This window comes from Nymphalis io, chromosome 24 (assembly GCF_905147045.1).
Source record: "Nymphalis io chromosome 24, ilAglIoxx1.1, whole genome shotgun sequence".
Taxonomy (NCBI): domain Eukaryota; kingdom Metazoa; phylum Arthropoda; class Insecta; order Lepidoptera; family Nymphalidae; genus Nymphalis; species Nymphalis io.
Window position 1 is genome coordinate 6801826 of NC_065911.1, and position 21509 is coordinate 6823334.

Genomic DNA, 21509 nt, shown 5'->3' on the forward strand with positions numbered 1-21509 from the left:
CTAATAAGTTGCTAACATAGCTTATGCTGACCAAATCAGAAAATGCATCAGATTAAAGTACTGAGCCGTAGGTATTTATACTAACTACATAATTATAAGACTACAGTTAGTCGACAAGAAGGAAAGACCTTATAAAAACTTAGTTTAATTTATTTGAACAAACAGTATGTCTTTAACAAAAATTTTATTTTATTGCCTCTTATGTTATGCGTTTTCAACCAGTATTTTGAGGTATTACAAAATATATTTGAATAAGTTCGCGAGTAAACAAAAGGTCTGGCTAGATGTCCTACCATAAAATAGATTACTTGGTAATACATCGTTTTTAAAATAATTTTCAAGGTCATAACGTAGATTTTATATCTAGCTATTCTACAGCTTATGTAGTTTTTAACTTTTTATTTAAACTTACAATGGCAACACTATTTAGTGGGATTGTTTGTTCGGCTTTGGGTGTCAGCCGCTTTGTAATTTTTTATTGTGATAATTTTAGAAATAATCAGTGATATCCCTGTTTAAGTGAACTGAAGATGGTGTAGTTACCGTGCGATGAGTTTTATGTGACGAAATCTAGTGTACTGTTCGTAAAAGGACCGTCTGCCGCCATGACGATGGTTCACTTGGTCAGGAAGTACTTCGTAACACTTGCGCTTTATTTTGGGTGTATCGCATCGTGTTATCCAGTTTTTGGTAAGTAATAAACAATAAATGTAAATAAGAGTTATAATGACTTAATGTTTATGTGCGCATAGTGAATATAAAATGTACAATTTGTGTGGAAAATACAAGAACATATATTTTTTTTATAAACATTACCGTCGGTCTTACTTTGTGTTGGAAAACTTAACTGTGTAACTCAACTTACTTAAAACGATTAATTGCAATATATTATGAATAAAACAGTAATAAATTAAAATATATTCTTGTCTGTTTGTCCGTCGTTTTTTCTATGTATTAAAACTAATAAGATCTAATTTTTATTTTTAAAATATAAATGGATTTATTTTCCTAAGGGATAACAAAAGGGAAAACTGGCTTTGTCAAAAGAATTTATGCCAAGCAGTTATACCATTTTTAGTTGTTTTAATTGTGCATTTTTACTTTCAATTAAAATGAGTCAAAGTTAACTCAGGATAACTTTGTTGTTTAGGTAAATAATAAATATCGTATTGAGCGATATTTCTAATAAAGGTTTTGTAATTTATTATATAATATGTTTAAGAATTATGTGATTCAAAGAGCATCTTTTGTGTTGTCCAGAAGAGATCACTACTGACAAGACTGCCCATTTGCATACTTTATTAAATAAATATGTTTGTTATAAATGAAGCAACATATAAAAATCGAATGACATTTATTATTTTAATATAATAATTATATTTGTATAATTCATTAATTCGATAGAAAAAATAATAAATTGCTTTCAGCTCAAGATACACCCCAGATTTTAGATCTACAATTAGAAAAAATAGATGTTGGTAAAGATATAAATGTCAGCTGCAGTGTATCACCCTCTGAAGCTTCCGTGGAGTGGCTATATAATAATGAACCTATTCCAATATCTGATCGGTGAGTTGAAATTAAACTTTAAACAACTTTGTCAGTGTCCACACTGTTATTTTGTAGTAAACACTTAGTGAAGCACAAAGTACTTGCCTTTTATTTTATTTACTATCAACATGCACAACTCTTGCTTAATGACTGAACCAATTTTGATGAAATTTGGTATAAAGCAAGTTTGAACAATGAGGGAGGACATAGGCTATCTTTTTATACCTAAAACCAGCTTAATACCACAAGCGAAAAGTTGTCGTATATAATTGATTTTAAAGATATTCTCGTCTAGCACAAATGAAGAGAATTCTTAATGAAAAAATTACTCTGCAGAGCCACACTTGCTTCACATCTGCTCATAGTTGACTGACTGATTGCAGATCAAATAAGAAAACAAAAAAAAAGGATATTATTTTCACAATTAATGTCTGTCAATAGTTGTAGAATAAATTATTAAGCTATTGTTATTCATATTATTAACATATTAGTAATAATTTAAATGCATATTATTAATAATTAGCTTTTAATTTTCCTTATAAAATTAAATGCTAATTATTAAATATTAGGCATTTTAATTATGCTTCAGTATGATATAAAATATTTTTTTTTTTTTAAATAAATTGGGTAATTACTTAATAGCATAGCTTTATATTTTATTTGATGGAAATGTCAAGAAAGTTAATAGTAGGTACTCCCTACTACTAACTTTCTTGCCGTTCATTTCGTAATTAAAGCTTACATGCATTAAGAATATTTAGATTTATTAAAAAACATTTGAAGGTTTATTCTTTTTAACAAACATATATTTACCTGTTGGTAGGGCTTTGTGCAGACCTGTCTAGCTGGATACCACCCACTTATCAGATATTCTGCCACTAAGCAGCAATACTTAGCTACTTACTTATTGTTGCGTTCCAGTTTGAAGGGTTAGTGAGCCAATGTAACTAAGGGCACAAGGGACATAACATCTTAGTTCCCAATGTTGGTGGTGAATTACCGAGGTTAGGAATGGTTATTATTTCTTGTCTCACCAATGTCTATTGACGGTGGTGACTACTTACCATCAGGTGGCCCGTTTGCTAGTCGGCCTGCCTATAACATAAAAAAAAAGAATATACTCATGAGTATCTAAATTAGCATTATTTATTAATTAAAAGAATATAAAAGCAGGAAAATAAATGGATTAAGAAATCAAAAACCTAGTAAAAAATATTGCAAAATGCTGTAATAAATGCCCATTTCCATAAATTATACAGTAGTCTGTTATTTCCGATGTTTACTTTGCTCTTTGTTCATCTAGTTGAATTTAAAAATAATGTAAGGGTGTTGTGCACGCCTGTATGGGTAGGTAAAACCCACTCATCAGTAATTCTATCGGTTATTCCCAAGCATAAATACAGGGTATTGCTTGTGTTTCGCTTTCGGTAAGGGTAAGTGAGATACAGAGAATGTTTTGTTTGTAATCTTATTTTTGACGGTAAATGGCAAATATAACTTTGTGTTCTAAATTTAAAAAACAAAAAAAAGTCTGTAAATAATAAGTAAAATATAACTCCTATTAAATAACACTAAGCTTAATATTTACAGTAACAGCCTGTTAATGTCCCACTGCTGGGCTAAGGCCTCCTCTCCCTTTTTTGAGGTGAAGGGAAGCTTGTAGAAGCTTAATATTTATATGGAGTAAAATGATTATTATAAATTGCCGAGTTTGATATCTACTTACAAAGTTATGTTATCAATACAACAAAATTTAAAAATGAAATAAACAAGATGATAAAAGTTTATTTTTATAATAAGTACTGCTTTTGTGAATAAGGATATGTTGTAATCAGGCACAATATCCATAAATATGCAGCTATCTCTGCTATGAGGCAATTGTTCTACCAGGGATTTTTAAATTTATTTAATCACATGCGTGATTTCGCTACAATCCTTTCATGCTCTACCAAACAAGATAATTAATAAACAAATTGAATTGAACCCAAAGCCAAATCCACAAACATTAGTTATGTAATCACTTAACTCATTCATAGTAAATATATAAATATATATTTTATAACCATATAAGTAACTCATACTTTAACTTCAGTTCATGTAACATGATAGATGCTGTCAGACAGTCAATGTTTTTGGCTTCTTTCATGTTTATTTTAAACTCTTAATTAATGATTCACTTACATGTTTTTTTTTAATTTAAAAGATTAATTTTTTACCAGAAAAATTTTGTCCTGAAAATGTTTTTTTGTATGAATATTGCCTAAATGTTTGAAAGTATTTTTTTTAGCTGGTATACAAGGGTGTCATGTACTCTGAATTGTTTTGAAGTGGCGAGGGGAAGTGAGTTTCTTTTGAAATTCAGAGATTTGACGAGGTGCGATTGCGTGTACACCCCTCATGTCGCTACTCAAGAATTGCCCTTGCATTTTCGATTGTAATCCAACCCTCTCCCGACCTTTTGTTTTAAAGTACTTTGTCCAAAATATAAATCCTAAAACTACAAAAGAATACTATAGAGGTAGCTTTTGCAAGTAATTACTATCAAACAAATATTTATGATCAAATAACTACAAATAATTTAATAGTTTGAAATTAAACATGTTAAATTATTAATTAAAGTCATGTCTTTCACACTATATTTTCATATAATTTGTTGGCACTTAAGTTAGCAGTATACTTAAAACACGCTTTACTTTTAACCACACAGTAAGTGCACTCAACATTCAGAAAGCTTTACAAGATAACAATGTATGTCGATCTATTTTAAACCTTATCACATAGAAATCAAAGTCGAATATTTTGTAATTTAATGTGAATTACACATTCTTAGGGGTGAGGAGTAATTAACCATGTGAAAGCGACCTGGCGTTATAATCCTTATCCTAATTTAAAAATGTTTTGGCCACAGATTAAAAAAAGAATTTGAAGAGCGGCTGTTACAAAAAAAAGATCTAGATGGAAATCCCCAGAAGTACAAGGTTTACAATTTGACAATTGCGAATGCAACTTCCAATGACGATGGAAATTACACATGCGTGGTTAAGCTCGGCGAGATGAGGTCTGATAAAACGGTCGTTTTAGATCTCAGCTTTCCAGGAAAGTTAGTTAACAAGACATCGGGACCTATCAAGCAAAACGTCACCGATCAAAATAATGTCTCCATGAAGTGTATTTTTCAGAGTAAGTGTGACCGAATTATTTTACATTAAAACACATAAGATAAGATGTACATATTATATTTTTTTAATTTGAATATTTTATTGCACATAAAACAAAAGGTTGGTTATAATGCTATTACATTTTTTACTCGTACATAGAAGAGTTTAAAATGTATTCAGTACCAATAGATGGCGTTAATTGGTTATTTTGCGTACTATTAATAATTAATAATAGTAATTATTTACTCATATAAATGTAAAAAAAATTGCCATATTATTCCAGTATATAAACCCAACGAAATCAGATGGTGGAAGCAAGGAAAAGACGACGAAATAATTGACTTTGCACTAAATTCTGGAAAACGTATCGATCTCAAACATATCGAGAGCGAATACGACCTTCACATCCGGAGCCCTGAAGACAATGGTACATACATTTGTGAAGTTTGGGATTCGGTTACATCGACAAATATAACCGGTGAAATTGATATCATCGTGTTCGCTGCGCCGCAAGTTGTCATTGATACGGTCATACCGATCAGCGCCTCCCAACTATTCCTCAATTGGACAATCCGTTCCTACAATTCGCCAATAAAAACTTACAGCCTCATGTACCGTCGGCTACCTTCAAACGACTTCAGTTTATACACCCGGGAGAAAATCGGTATTAAAAATATATCATTCGTCATGGAGGGTCTAGAGAAGGCGACTAAATACCAGCTTAAGCTAGAAGTTGCTACCACATATGGACCTAGCAAGCCACACATATACGAATCGACAGTGCGTACACGGGATAATGATCCCATATTTGTACCAAATATTTCGATAAACGGTTTCTCAGCTACTTCAGTGACAATCGGATGGGCCCCACCGCCAGAAGATATAGCGGAACTGATACATTACTATCTTTTGGAAGCGAGGAAAATGGATGAAGTGGCTCCAAGAAGTGCATATCATTCCAGGGATAGTCGAAATTTACCTTACATGTTTGATAATTTGGAACCGCACAGCACATACGTTTTTAGGGTAAGTTTAAAACATGTCCTTGTATGATATGCCCTAGAATTATGCCTGCATTGTGTTCAGCTTAGTCTGAAAATAAACCAATGCGCAGTATTTCTGATTGAATCTTTGAGCAAAGGTCTATTTTAATCTTAAAATCTCATTCACGACCTTTTGTATCGTTTGTCACAATATGTTTCAAGGTTGAATGTTAATACGATTCGTATTTACAGCTTCATGCTTGATTTACATGATTGGAGATCGCAAAATAGTCACTTGCTATTTTCATTCTATCTGGTTAGGTGTAATTATTTTTAATAATCGTTTCTGCTTTTATAGACAGGAGGTTATTGAACTATGGTTATTACATTTCTTTTGCGAAATTGTGTTCTAAAAACTATCTTAAATGAATATATTTTGAAAATCATAAATGTTTTTTTTTAACTAAATATTGCAGTTGGACAAACTATGTATATATGTTCTCAAATTCATCTTGCATATCTTGTGAAAAAAAATTTAGTTTATATATTATTTGTAGGCGAATTTATATTTTATAGTTCTTAATTTATATTTCGCATTTTTTATCTTGTCAGGCTAAATTCTTCTTCTTACTATCACAGGTTTGCGCATGCTCGGACTTCACAAAGCGCTGTGGGAACTGGTCAGCAGAGATGCAAGCGGCCACTCTGGACGGTATCCCGGGTCGACCCAGCAATGTAACAGTACATTGTGCCAGCAGTTGGATCAACCTTACATGGCAACCGCCTCTGAAACCAAATGCTGAGATTAAGGGTTATACGGTAAGCTGATTCTTAATGTCAGTCTAAAGTTCATATATACAGTTTTCAAGGTCGTCTATAGACTTTTCCAATCAAAGAAGTATTAAAGATAAACAAACCATATGATGTAACAGCCTGTGAATGTCCCACTGCTGGGCTAAAGGCCTCCTCTCCTCTTTTTGAGGAGAAGGCTTGGAGCTTATTCCACCACGCTGCTCCAATGCGGGTTGGTGGAATACACATGTGGCAGAATTTCAGTGAAATTAGACACATGCAGGTTTCCTCACGACGTTTTCCTTCACCGTAAAGCACGAGATGAATTATAATCATAAATTAAGCACATGAAAATTCAGTGGTGCTTGCCCGGGTTTGAACCCACGATTAGTTAAGATTCACATGTTCCTACCACTGGGCCATCTCGGCTTCGGGTCCTGGTCCCCTCAGTAAGTCGTATATACGTGTCAAAACGTATATACGACATGAGATGATTTCACTTTGACCAAACAAACCATATATTTACATGCAATTTGCTACATCTCTACATCACAATCAGGTCTTGATTTATACTCTATATATTTATTTATAATACAACATTATTAATAACACCTAACTACTTATATCCACTTTAATTTTACTTCCAAAGTATTATAACAACTTCGCCGATATACAATATCAATTCAATGTCAAAAAAATTTATTTGTCTCTACTCCAACCCGCACTGGAGCAGCGTGGTGGAATAAGCTCCAAACGTTCTCCTCAAAAAATGGAGAGGATGCCTTTAGCCCAGCTGTGGGACATTCGCAGGCTGTTACGGATTGTGATTGGAATAGTATATATTGATATAACAATTGGTCTTCCAATACCATCTTTCTTGTGCTTATTTGGTGAAAGAGAACTACATGAGTCATTGTTTGGAAGAAGTTTTAAGAGCTAGTTGTAATAGTATAGTAATGTCTTCTAATCCTAAAAGGAAGGTTTTTTGCTCAGCATTGGGATTTGTATTGGCAGTTATACTATATAGGTCTATTTGGAAAGTTGTTGCAATAAAAGTTAAAAAATAAAATTATGTACATGTAATGTATTCGGTAATTAAATGGAATAAAATTTGAATTTAATATACGTAGCATATTATACAATTTGATCGATTGTCGTACAGTCGAAGAGGAGAATGCGTCGGCAATTACAATATAATATGCTGTGCGGATTTCACGCGAAAATAAATATTGATAGTGATATTTGTATTTACAAAAAAATATTCAGTTGTTAATACACTCAGTATTAAATAAAGATTTATTATATTGGATATTTCTTTGCCATTAATATTTAAACTGTTGTAAGAATAAGATTTTAAAAATAACATTTACCGAAGCGAATTTATATAAAATTTCTTGATCTAAAACTCGTAATAATCGAGTTATTATTTTTTAGATGGAGTTAACTGGAAATGCAACCTACAGAGATCGATACGGTACAGTTAAGGAGGACATGTGGGGACCGCTTACGAAATTTAAAACGAACGATTCTAGAAGCGTGAGGTGAGTTTTCAATCGAAAATATATACCGAATTATATTTATAAGTTTATTACGTATAATATGATTTAAAATCTCAATTGAGAAGCGTCGAGACCGCAATCGGTCAGGTCGTTATCGCGGTGCGTACGTGTGTGCGAGCTAACGCAGGGCGTGCGCGGCAGGTTCGAGGAGCTGCAGCCCAACATGAACTACACGGTGCGGCTGAGCGCCATGACGCGCACGCGGCGGCGCGGCGACGAGGAGCTGCGGCACTGCGCCACCGCGCCCGCGCCGCCCGACGCGCCGCCGCGACCGCGCTGGCGGAAGGTACCCATTCTCCCCTCTCTTCTCTCCTTCGCGCTTCCCACTTCGATCTCATCGCTACGTCTCTTTCGTGTAAATTTGACCATTGTATAATAAATCTCACGTATTCATTTAAATTTAATATCTTATAATCCTTCATCCTGACACACATAGTACATTGGTAAATTCTCCCTCCATGTACTTTTTCTTACCTAGTCGGATATGGTAGTACTTGTCATCTAAATATTTATATTTCACTGCGTCAGTGGTCTAGTAACCAGCAGACAAGACCGCAGAACGAGGTCCTGGACTAAAACCCTAAGTCTAATAAAGTTATTGGATATTTCTGTTAGAAAATTCTCAGTAGCGGCCTGGAGTTATAAAATTGGTATAGCTTCGTGCCTTGGTGCCTTGGAAAGCAACTAGAAACGGCGGTCCTACACTTGATATGTCTCCTGTTGGGTCAGTTTCTTGTCGTTACGAAATATGGATGAACCGGTATAGAGAGAACATCTTTATTTGCGCACACACATCCTGAGATATCATGTAATAATAATAATATCCTGGGACATGATTCACACACGGCCATCTGATCCCAAACTAAGCAGAGCCTGTACTATGGAAACCAGACAACTGATATACTACATATACTACTTTCCTTTTGTAAATACATACTTATATAGATAATTACACCCAGACTCAGGACAAACAGACGTGTCCTTGAGATTAGCTGCCGTGGCTGAAATTCTATCAGGACTTCACTATCAAACTATCACTTGTCTATAACTAAATCCTTTTACATTTTATTTTAATTTCTAATTCTCATAACTTAAAGGAATGCTTCTTTGTTTTACAGCTTTCATTTACATTTTATCATTCTAATATTGTCTCTCTCTATCTCTCTTACTTTCCTCTCGTTCTTACCTTGACTTCCATCGTCTTTACATTTACTACTGTACATACGCTTAATGAACTAAATTCAGTTTTATGTATTATTATTTTATATATTCATTTTTAGGTGCGAGAAAATGATAAATACGTTTTCGCCATGTATCTACCTCGAATATCGGAGCGAAATGGACCTATTTGTTGCTACAGGTAAATATTAATGAGATGTATTTTTGTATTTGAGTTTCTTTCGTCAGTTCTTCTCAGAGCTGCTTATTTTCTTTTCCGAACCGGTAGTAGATTTTACATTGAGTATCAATAAGTAATTATTGTTATAATAATACAGTAATATTTAATGAAGGAATTTGAATTATTAATTATTATTATTATTTATTATATTATTATTGAATTAATAATTATTAATTCCATCACAAGCCAAAATGTTATACACTTTTGCTATTATAATTTAAAGCTACTTCGTTTCTCTATTATTGAAAGTACAAAAAATATTTTATATTTATAATTTTTAAGCATGTTTTCTTTTTTAAATGTAAACATTTACGAATAGGATGTCTGAGTAGCCTGTCTACTCCTGCCAGTACGCCCACTTATTTAAAACATAAAATAACTTTTGGAGAATCTAAATAAATAATTTATAACACAGGGTATACATGGTGCGTCTGTTACCGCATTTCGACTGGAATAACCTACCACGGCCGAAAGATATCGGCATCGTTCAATATGAGGAAGCGCATGGAGTTATACCACTTTTGGGAGCGTATATTACTGACGTTTTCTCCAAGTATGTATAAATATTTATAGTATTAGACTAAGATTACTTGTATAAGCCCTCGTGAATAGGTATGAAAAAAAAAATATCCTACTGACAAATTAATAGTCCTCTGTCAAATGTACACAAACAGGCTCACACATGCTCCTTACTGATGCAAGTGTGGTGGTAGTCTCAATCACTTCATTTGATTTTAGTTTCGATGGTGGCATTCTTGAAAATGGTGCGTTTGAATGCTGCGGACAAAAAAAACATAATGGCCGCCATCGCAAACACTCACATTTTATATCAATAACCTAAAATAATAATTTGGCAATTTCTTTATAGCGACAACTTCCCACCAGAATCTGAATTGATAATTGGGGATGGTAGGACCTACTTTAATCCAGAGGATCCAGGTCTTAACCGAGAGTCCTGTCAAAGATGCCTTACGAAACCGAGACGAGCTTATGAAATCTCCCCCCCTCCTCGGCTCCCCGTGACCACCACCCCTACTACTACCAGGGACGACTTCTTCGAGGACGAGATAGATACCACCGCTGAACCAGAAGAAGAGAAGAGGGACAGAAGGTCTCCAGAATTAGACAGGTAATTCTTATATATGTATTTTTAGGATAGAAATGAAATATCGATTAAAAATAAGTCAATAATTACAAAAATACGAATTTAAAGACTTTTTATCAAGACACTAAAAAAACAAATCAAATTAGCTAATAATGCGATAAAAATCATATCGATATATTACACTGACACAGAACAAGTTGCGCGTGTAAAAAAATATAAATAAAATTCACGAAAATATATGTATACTTTGGACGGTATATATTTTCTCTCACATAAGCTTATGTTGACTTGGTCAAAATGAAATCACCAAGTCAACATGTTAAAAAGCCGAGATGGCCCAGGGGTAAGAACGCGTGAATCTCAACCGATGATCGTGGGTTCAAACCCGGGCGAGCACCACTGAATTTTCATGTGCTTAATTTGTTATATAATTCATCTCGTGCTTGACGGTGAAGGAAAACATCGTGAGGAAACCTGCATGTGTCGAATTTCACTGAAATTCTGCCACGTGTATTTCACCAACCCGCATTGGAGCAGCGTGGTGGAATAAGCTCCAAACCTTCTCCTCAAAAAGGGAGAGGAGGCGTTAGCCCAGCTGTGGGACATTCACAGGCTGTTACTACTGTAAGCTTATGTTAAATCCTTATGGAGTGATTGATTGATGATTTGTTGAGTCAAAGCGGAATGGCATTTGGTAGTATTGATTCGCTCCACACAAGGGATGTTATATAATTAGAATATTTGTAAACATAAGTCGAAATTATTTGCTTACAATCATCATATACTTAATTCAAGTTGTTTCTTGGAAGCACTTTTGAATCGTCGTTTTACAAGATTAATTTATCACTAAGTTATTATCGACTGGGAAAAACCGGGGACTTTTTTTCGCACAGATTATAAATAAAATATTAATTACTTACTTTTGATGTAACAATAATAAGGTTCTCCAGACCGATTTCAACCACGGCGGCCGATCTCAAGAAAGATTAGCCAACTACGCAGGAGATATTGTAGTACACAAGTGTATGCACAAACACAGGTGCACTCTTTATTCCCTAACTCTCATAATCCGATGAGACGGCAATCCGACACGACCGGAAAGAGTACAGGCGCAGGATCAATTACTTTACGTGCTTTCCGAGGCACGGGAGTGAACACACTTCCAACTTCCAGACTACGGGCTGCTTCTAAGAATTTTCTGACAGAAAAACCCAATAACGTTTTATTGGCCCGACCTGGGAATTGAACCCAGGACTTCTGGGTCTGCGGCCTTACATCAAGCCATTAGACCAACGAAGCAGTTTGATGTTGTACAGACATTATGAATGTTTATAAAACAACTATGATTTAAATAAATTTATATCATTTTATGTAAACTTGTCTAGGGATTACATGAAGAATCCGATGATGATGGACAGACAAGTGGAGATTGAAATAAAAGAAGAGTTGGTAGTCAAAGATGGTCTACTGGATCCTGCCGCTAACTACACCTTGTTCGTTGAACTAATACGTATGTATTAAAACAACTTATTGAAAGCTGTGCTTTTATCTTTTAACTTATCAAATTTAAATAAAGAATTTATTTATATTAATATATATTAGATCCTTACATATGAAATTGGCGTTTTGTACGGTAGGAATATAAAGTCAATTTTTTTATTGTAAAATATATTTAATTAATCAAAGTATGCACCGTTGTTATCTATGCACTTGTGCCATCTCTTTGGGTAGTTCATTGATCCCTTTACTAAAAAAACCATGGGGGCGAGAATCAATAACCTCTTTGAAGGCGGTTTGGCCTGCCACATCGGAATTTTTTTCCTGGTAAGAAGTAGTCCAAATTCCGGAAAAAATGGTAATCTGTTGGAGCAAGGTCCGGGGAGTACGGTGGATGTCGCAGACATTCCAATTATAGCTCATCTAACTTAGTGGTTGTTTGTTGTGCAGTGTGTGGTCTTGCGTTGTCGTGAAGCAGAAGTCGCCTAGAGCGATTGACCAATCTCCGTTGTTTAGCAGCTAGTTCTTCCTTCATGGCTTGCAGTTACTGACAATAGATATCTGCCGTAATCGTTTGGCCAGATTTTAGGTACCCATCGTTCAAGTTTTTTTATTTTCCCGATTTGCTTCAAGTGGATTAATACAGTTTTATCACTTACCCTGAAGCCTGCAGCTATTTCTGAAGTACTTTGTGATGGATCCGCTTCCACAATAGCCTTTAATTCTTCATTTTCCACTTTGGTCTCCGGCCGTCCACGGGGTTGGTTCTGAAGGTCGAAATTTCCAGAACGAAAACGTTGAAACCAAAAACGTACCGTGCTTTCTTTTGCGACACCAGCGCCATACACATCATTAATCCTTCCATTAAATAATGAGGAAAAAACAAATGAATGACTGTTTTTAAAACTCAAATGTACCAGCTAAATGAATTTATAAATTTGAATTTGGACTTCTTAACTAAAGAGGAGATATTTCAGATCAAAGTGATCAGTACGACAAAACGCTAATTTCATATGTAAGGACCTAATATATTTTTTAATATAAGCTAATGCCTGGCTTACCTATATTATAATTTTGTTATGAAATATTTGATACGACTCACGCATCATCTGTTTTGTTGACGGTACTATGATAGAAACCTTAATTTAAATCGGATGAATGAGATGTGAAATCATAGAATATGAACAAAAACAATCTCATTCGCAAAATAATGCTGTTTGACTCTTTTTAAACTGAAATTTTCTTTAAATATAAATTTTCAAATTTATGTTAAAAATGTATAATATATATAAAATAACCGTTTTGTTATTTTAGCCGGTTCAGAGGAAGACGAGCCACTGTTTAGCGAGTACTTGAACGTGTTAATGGCCGCTGCTACTCCAGTGGCTCCACCGCCGACAACGACCTTGGAGATAGCATTACTGGTAAGTCAATATATCATTAAAGCTTATTCGCGACACCTACTAAATTCTATACATATCAGATCAGTCTGTACGATATGGTCGAGTAACATCCAACAGTCGCTCAAGGTGTCGATCTGCAGGTGACGTGCGTGGTGGCGGCGCTGGTAGTGGTGGGCGCGGTGGTGCTGTGTGTGCGACAGGCGCGGCGCTCGCGCAAGCACCACCACCACCACGACCGCAACCCGCTGCAAGCCGCCTTCAGGTACGCGACACACAAACACATATACCACACGACACACATACCACATAAAAACACATTGTTTTAGACAAATGTAACATATTTCAATCTCGTTCGACTTCATTCCTAATAAATACGTTTAAATAGCACTAGTACTTCGAAGATTACATACTGTGCTACAGTACAAAACTAACAGACTAAAATTATATATGTGTATAAATAAATAATAAAAATTAGCAAATTTTTTTTTTTATTATTTAAAAAATATATCAACAATAAAGTATGAAACTCCTAACGTGTTCGATGTTTCAGATATGTTGTAGATCATATCGGTGGTAGACAACAGCTGATAAGTTCAGTACCGCCTGACATGCCGCCCATCGCTAAGGAGGACCTCGCAGCTGCATATGCTGAAAGACAAGCGGACTCTGATTACGGATTCCAGAAAGAATTTGAAGTAAATATTTAATTAACTTTTGCTTATATATAACATTGCGTCAACTTGATATCAAAGTTGTTCATTTGTCGTTACTACTCTCGTGGTTGGAATAGGCTAAAGGCTTTAATAAGTAAAATAAAAATGTATTAAAACGAAGGGAAAAATTTAGTTGTTGCAGATGCTACCCGAATGCTTCCCTGATCGGACAACCCACGCTTCAGAAGCCAGAGAGAACCAGCCGAAGAACAGATATCCTGACATCAAAGCATATGACCAGACTAGAGTAAAGCTGACACAGATTGACGGAGTCTCCGGATCGGATTACATTAACGCTAATTACGTCATGGGTTACAAGGTATGTTTATATAAGAATAGAAATTATTGTTTTTCATTAGATTTTGCTTTTTAGTTAACAGCAGTGAGCCATTGTACCTACAGGCACAAGAAACATAACATCTTAGTTCCCAAGGTTGGCGGCCTCCACCGCTTTATATAAATAAATATTTCCTACAGTGCCAATATCTATGGGATTATTTACCATCAGGTGGCCTATTAGCCCGCCTACCTATTTATTCTATATAGAAAAAAAACCAAATAGGTAAACAATATAAATATAATAAAATATTGTAAATAAGCCATGAAAAATATTTTTTTTATCAAACAAGTTTTATGGATATATGTATATATTTATTATACTGGACTAATTCATTAGGTTACTTTTCTTATAATTTAGAGAGGGCGTTGTTTTTAATGTTATTCCTTTTATTTATTTAGGTAGGTAGCTTTAGTTATAACAGTTTAAAACTTTTTTTAAAAATCTAAATACATACAAACATGATTTAAATTAACCTAATGATCAAAACCTAATAACCTAATGATTAATGATCCTTTTATTTTATTAACATATTAATAAATAAATTTATATGGCCTTTATTTTCTTAACTATTTCTAAAAATAGTAAGATAATTAAGGAAACTTACTATACGATTTTCTTTGATTTATTTAAAAATAAAATTATCTGTTTTTTATTCTATGTACTATAAAGATGTAGTATTTACTTCCTAATCTATTTTGTCTGTCCTATTGCTAACAAAGGACCCTTCGGAAGTTAGCCAGGTATTGCATGCATTCTAGTTTTTTCTATTTTTCCTGTCTTTCCTCATAATCTAAGAATCTTCTCAATGTTGTCATAATTATTAAAAATATTTTACGAATTCCACAGGAACGCAAACAATTCATATGCGCCCAAGGTCCAACTGATACCACCGTAAATGACTTCTGGCGTATGATCTGGGAACATGGCTTGGAGCTTATCGTGATGCTGACGAATCTCGAGGAGTACTCCAAAGTCAAGTGCAGCAAATACTGGCCCGATGAAGTGAGAGGTGTCCGCGCGTTTGGTCACATCACAGTTCACCATGTGTCTGAGAAACGGTTAGTGTTTACGAAATTTTTTAATCAAATCTGTCGTTTTGTTTCAATATAGTAACTTATGAAACAAATATAGTTCTTTTTATTTTATTTTGTTTTGCTAACGAACGATCTTTACATATGTAATATAAAATAAAATTAAACATACTATAATATAAAATTAAAACATTTACAAATTAATACAAAAACCATTTAAAAGCAAACACAACTTGTATACAGGTGCTGGAAATAAATTACTGTGAACACCTAATTACACTACAGTTAAAAAAATCTGCATAAGTAAATATTAAAATTGGAACTGCATAACTTCATTTTAAGTTATGCAATTGATGTTTGAGAAGTACATATATAATTATTAGGTTAGATAACCATGTAATAGTCCAATTATAGAAGTTATTATTATTATGGGTAGTTATTATATGATGTTTCCATAAATCAGTGTCCTTTAATACCTGTCTCTTTTCTAACAGCTACTCAGATTATATAGTGAGAGAGCTCAAAATCTCCAAGCAACCTCTGAATGCCGACGGCCAGCCTATTGTCGAAAATAATGGAATCGCTAAGAGGAATGGTGGTCTGTATTTTAATCACTTTAATACTAATTTGCTGAAATTATAAGGAAAAAGTGAATATAATAAGCTGTCTCTAAAAGCAATATCTAAAAAAAAATTTTACAGGACTAAAATTTTTCTTTACATTTTATAATCCCACAACTTTGGTATATTGATTTCTAAGGATGCAGATTTAGAGTTTCTGAGCTCAATTTTCGTTCCAATCGAGTAAAAAGTTATTGGGATTTAAGTCTCCTGTGTTGACTAATATCTATTGAAAATGGCAGTCGTGTCCAAAATGGATTATCATGGAGAACATAATAATTAACCTCACACTTTTGAAATACTTTTTACTGGTGGTAGGGCTTTGTGCAAGCTCGTCTGGGTAGGTACCACCGACTCATCAGATATTCTACCGCAAAACAGCAATACTTGATATTGTTGTGTTCCGGTTTGAAGGGTGAGTGAGCCAGTGTAATTACAGGCACAAGGGACATAAAATCTTAGTTCCCAAGGTTGGTGGCGCATTGGCTATAAGCGATGGTTGACATTTCTTACAGTGCAAATGTCTAAGGGCGTTTGATGACCACTTACCATCAGGTGGCCCATATGCTCGTCCACCTTCCTATTCTATAAAAAAAAAAAATATAGCAATATTGTAGGTCTTGTCAAACTAGCTTAGTTTAAAGTAATAGATAATAAATCAATACTGTTTCGTTGTTTAAAATAAAATCGTTAAATAAGAAAAATAACAATGGCTTTCTTGTAGATTGTGGTATCGGTGATGCCAGTGCTCCAACATCGCCGAGGGAGCTGAAGGGCGAGACGCGGCTAGTTCGACAGTACCACTTCCTCATGTGGAAGGACTTCGCGGCACCGGAACACCCGCATTCCATACTTAAATTTATCAAGGTAAAAAATATATTCTATACTAAGTAAAAAAAAATGTGGACCTAATTCGTTTATTTTTCATGTATTTATAAATTTCGAATTACTGTGCTTATAGAGGGTTAACGAAGCGTGGTCCAACATGGTGGGTCGGCCGGTTGTGGTCCACTGCTCGGCCGGAGTCGGACGTACTGGCACGCTGGTGGCACTGGACTGTCTCCTGGAACAACTGCGTGCCACGGGTCACGCCGCCGTGTTTAACACTGTCGCTGAGTTGCGTCGCCAGAGGAATTTCCTAGTGCAGTCGCTGGTAAGTAAGAACGAGGGATTGATTGAGTGCGTATTCACTGCCTTCGGAAACGAATTTAAATCAGTTGACCTTGAAAATATCACTAAAAATTGAATTTAATTATGTTTGTATGTGCTATTGTTATTATTATATAATATTTTTTGTGCAGAAACAATATGTCTTCGTGTATCGAGCCCTCGTCGAGTACGCGCACTACGGCGACACCGAAATACCGGCATCTAGATTGAAGAGTTCCATCGATCGCCTCCGGAACACACCAGAGGGCGCTGACAAGTGTCTGATGGAGCACGAATTCGAGGTACAATAACCTTTTTATATTATTCGTTTAGATAGGTATCATGACTGCCAAATCATCTAATAATAAAAATGCAAAAATGTGTTTATAGTAAATGTAGTATTGGAACAACATATATATTTGATGTTTTGCATAAATATATATGTTGTTCCATTATATATTTCTCATCCAGAAGTGAACTTGATTTTATAAATATCTCGAATTGGTCATATTAAAGCAAAAACAAATCATACAAATTGATGTAAATAACTTACTCAATCACTTTTAAAATTCCAAATAACACATTCAACAAATCACAAGTCTCGCTTATAAATAATGAATTAGTTACTTTACATATCTGTCCACCAACAAAATGGCGGTTTTATATTAGCGCGCGTCTAATTTTTACCACGCTGTTGTATGGATCAATGAAAACTGTATTAACATATATATATATGGGCCGATACATGCTGGTCATTTATTTGAAGTGGTAATATCTATATGTATAATGTTTAGAAAATGATGGAGCCGCCCGTGGCCGAGCCCGCCAAGTCGTGCGCGGCGGGCGGCGCCGAGGAGCTGCGCGCGCGCAACCGCAGCGCCGACTGCCTGCCCTACGACCGCAACCGCGTCATCCTGGCGCCGCTGCCCGGCCGCGACTACTCCACCTACATCAACGCCTCCTTCATCGAAGGTGAGCCCCGCACGACGCGTCAGCTCATGGTGATCAGGCCGATGGTGCCCACCGAATTAGTACTCTCTAATCATTGTGCTATATTTCAGCTTATGACAATACAGAAGGGTTCATCATTACACAAGATCCTCTACCCGGTACAATCATGGACTTTTGGCGAATGGTGTCTGAACACAATGTCTCGACCATCGTTATGTTAAGCGAGGTACTTATACTCGATATATGAAAGTAGTATAATTATAAAACATATTCATTTAAATTTGTACTTTTTCCAATTTTATATATTAGATATAATATAATACACAAAGTCCCTAGCAGAGTCTGGCTTCATCTATGTTCGCGCTAATTCTAAGTCTTTAGATAACTCTATATATTTATGATAGATATGTATATAGGGATTTTCGTCCGGTTTTATGAATACACAGGTTTCTCTCCGTAAATCGACAAAGGTATATGAAAATAATCTATAATGGAGCTGTGCCTTCTAAAGTAATAAGTAATAGTCATCCACACCGTATGAGCCTCCTTGAGTGTTACTAATGCGAAACCGAAAATGCTAATAATCTAATTACTTTCTTATTTCTTTAATTTGAAACAAAACTAATTACAAATACTAAATTATATATATAAATTTTCATATTGTTATTCAGTGTTACTTACAGTTGAGTTTTAGAGTTGAATTTTAAATAAATATTTTGATATTTTCAGTTGGGTGAAGGCAAGTGTCCACGATACTGGGACGATGGTACGGTGCAGTACGAACACATCTCTGTCGAGTATGAGGAGAGCGAATCCTGCCCCTATTACACGAGGCGTCAGTTCAGAGTTACGAACAATAAGGTGTTTATTTACAAATTTAATTAAATGTAATGGTTATTATTATTAACTTAAAAAAAAAACTTATGTAATATCATAGGTACCCTAACTTCAAAATTACTTGCATTTCTTTTAAATACCAACTATTGCTTGCAGACAATAAAAGATATTTTTAATTATTTATCTTTACGATTTTTCCCATTCCAGAGTGGCGACTGGCGCTGCGTGCGACACCTGCAGTACCAGGGCTGGCCCACGGCGGCGGGACACGTGCCCGAGGTGACGCGCGGGCTGGCCGAGCTGGCCGAGCTTGCGGCGCCGCTCGAGCGCGACGAACACTCGCACACGCCGCTACTGGTGCACTGCCAGTCAGTACTCACATTATATATATTTATATAAAATACACTGGTAGGCTTTGTGCAAGCTCACCTGGATAGTTGTATTGTTTTGAAGGGTGAGTGAGCCAGTCTAATTACAGGCACAAGGGACGTAACATTTTAGTTCCCAAGGTTGGTGGCGCATTGGCGATGTGAGGATGGTTAACATTTCTTACAATGCCAATGTCTATAGGCGTTGGTGACCACTTACCATCAGGTGGCCCATATACTCGTCCGCAAACCTATAATATATAAAAAAAATAAAAAATAAAGGAATTTAATAAAGAATAAGTATAAAGAGCTATGTACCGCAGACTGGGCACGGAGCGGTCGTCGCTGTTCGTGGCGCTGTGCGTGCTGATCTGGCAGCTGCGCGTGGAGCGGCGCGTGGACGTGGCGTGCGTGGCGCGCAAGGTGCGCTCGCAGCGGGCGCGCACCATCGACACCTTCGTGAGTACCTGCACATGCTGTTTTGTTCAGCAGCTTGATTAAACTTTTACTATCGAACGGCTAGGCAACCGCGACCGAAGCGCCATAGGTACACACCGGAAATTCCCCGCCTACGTACGAAGCGCTTTGAATCCACATTTATCATTCGCACTGCGAAACTGTGGAATGCTTTGCCTGAGTCCGTATTTCCTGATAGGTACAACGTTGGTGTCTTTAAATCTAATAAATAAAATTAAATCTAAAAATATTAATATGTCCAATAAGTGTAAAAAAACATCATATTGTATTAATGTAAAATTTAATTTCGTTTCCAATGATATTACTACAAGTGAATCTTCATACATGATTTTTATACCAAACATTCTGGTTCTATTTTACGTATAAAGCTAACAGTCTCACCATATATAATATATAGTGTAATAACAAAATTATGCATACTGTATTAAAAAAAAAAGAGATTACTTATACCTCGAACGAATTTCAATTATTACAGAAATTTTATTTAATATCTTACTAATCCTTTTTAAATATATTTTTTTACAGTTGCAGTACGAATTCCTACATCGCGCCATATTAAATTACGCTGAACTACACAACCTGTTGGAGGACAGTTAAACTATTTGTAAAGTGTACTGAATATATTTTTTACATTCTGACCTTAAAACTCTGATAATATGAGTAAAGGTTCTTTGACTCACCAATAATTGAGGCTAGCTACCATTTTGTGCGTACTTTATTTAAATACGACGCGCTGTCAAGCTAAATGAAACTTTCGTACTATTTCATTATGGTTTAAAATTGCCTAAAAAGTAGAATATAGAATTTAAATCAATATTTTGTTTATAAACTTATTTCATCATGAAAATTTATTGTCCTAGATATAAGCAATAGTAAACGGATAATTCATAAAATTTTACTAGAATAAATATAGCAATTTTGAATTCTAATTTATACGATCATAAGAAATATAATCGGTTGTACGTTAATGTTAAGTGTTGCCAGAACTGAATGTAGTGTAGGTGCTTGTTTATATTTCTGACAATTTCGTTACAATGCTTATGACATCCTGTATAGTATATAAATTGACTTTCTTTATTTTAAGTATATTTGCCTTCGTTAAGTAAATAACGTTGTCATATTCGAGACAAGAAACTATTATTAATATATAAGATTAACATGCGAGTATTTTTTTATAGTATACAGGATGGTCGCTTGTTTGAAAATCAATATTTAAATTTACTCAAAACAATTTTGACGGTAGAGTTTAGGTAGCTAATGTATTTTAACGAATTAATTACCGAGCAGCTTCTATTGTTTTGCCATAAATATTTTCTATGTATGAAAATGTTTGTTTATAAAAGATATACATGTAGGACATTTTCAGTTCAAGAATGACTTAGATCTGACAGTAATAAGTTATGTTTTTTTTTTTTTTTTAGTTATTTTCCAACCTCGAGACTTTTTTAATATAAGTAACGATTGTATAATTATTTTGTTGGTGTGTTATCATACCAAATAAAAAAAATATGTCCAAAGAAGGGTGTCGGAGTGTTACTGAGTTATAGTATGTATTTATTTTTAAAATCTATACGCC

General features: G+C 34.9%; 1 protein-coding gene across 1 annotated transcript; it reads left to right on the forward strand.

Annotated features, from left to right (window-relative positions):
• Positions 1-465: 465 nt before the first annotated feature.
• Positions 466-21226, forward strand: LOC126777827 (tyrosine-protein phosphatase 69D). The gene is made up of 26 exons (XM_050501014.1): positions 466-690; positions 1428-1569; positions 4460-4731; positions 4993-5735; positions 6332-6511; positions 7919-8025; positions 8185-8329; positions 9324-9403; positions 9858-9995; positions 10311-10571; positions 11933-12057; positions 13359-13468; positions 13588-13709; positions 13998-14142; positions 14294-14479; positions 15347-15558; positions 16026-16129; positions 16876-17018; positions 17113-17304; positions 17453-17602; positions 18095-18272; positions 18362-18477; positions 18981-19112; positions 19296-19456; positions 19780-19915; positions 20459-21226. The coding sequence occupies exons 1-26, from the start codon at positions 606-608 to the stop codon at positions 20528-20530; spliced, it is 4437 nt and encodes a 1478-aa protein (XP_050356971.1). The 5' UTR covers positions 466-605; the 3' UTR covers positions 20531-21226.
• Positions 21227-21509: the final 283 nt, after the last annotated feature.

Excerpts from the sequence above, each read along its gene's own strand:
- LOC126777827 (XM_050501014.1), top strand. The coding sequence starts at position 606 with ATGACGATGGTTCACTTGGTCAGGAAGTACTTCGTAACACTTGCGCTT. Across the intron at positions 9,404-9,857 it reads GGACCTATTTGTTGCTACAG|GGTATACATGGTGCGTCTGT; the intron begins GTAAATATTAAT and ends TTTATAACACAG. Across the intron at positions 15,559-16,025 it reads CACCATGTGTCTGAGAAACG|CTACTCAGATTATATAGTGA; the intron begins GTTAGTGTTTAC and ends CTTTTCTAACAG.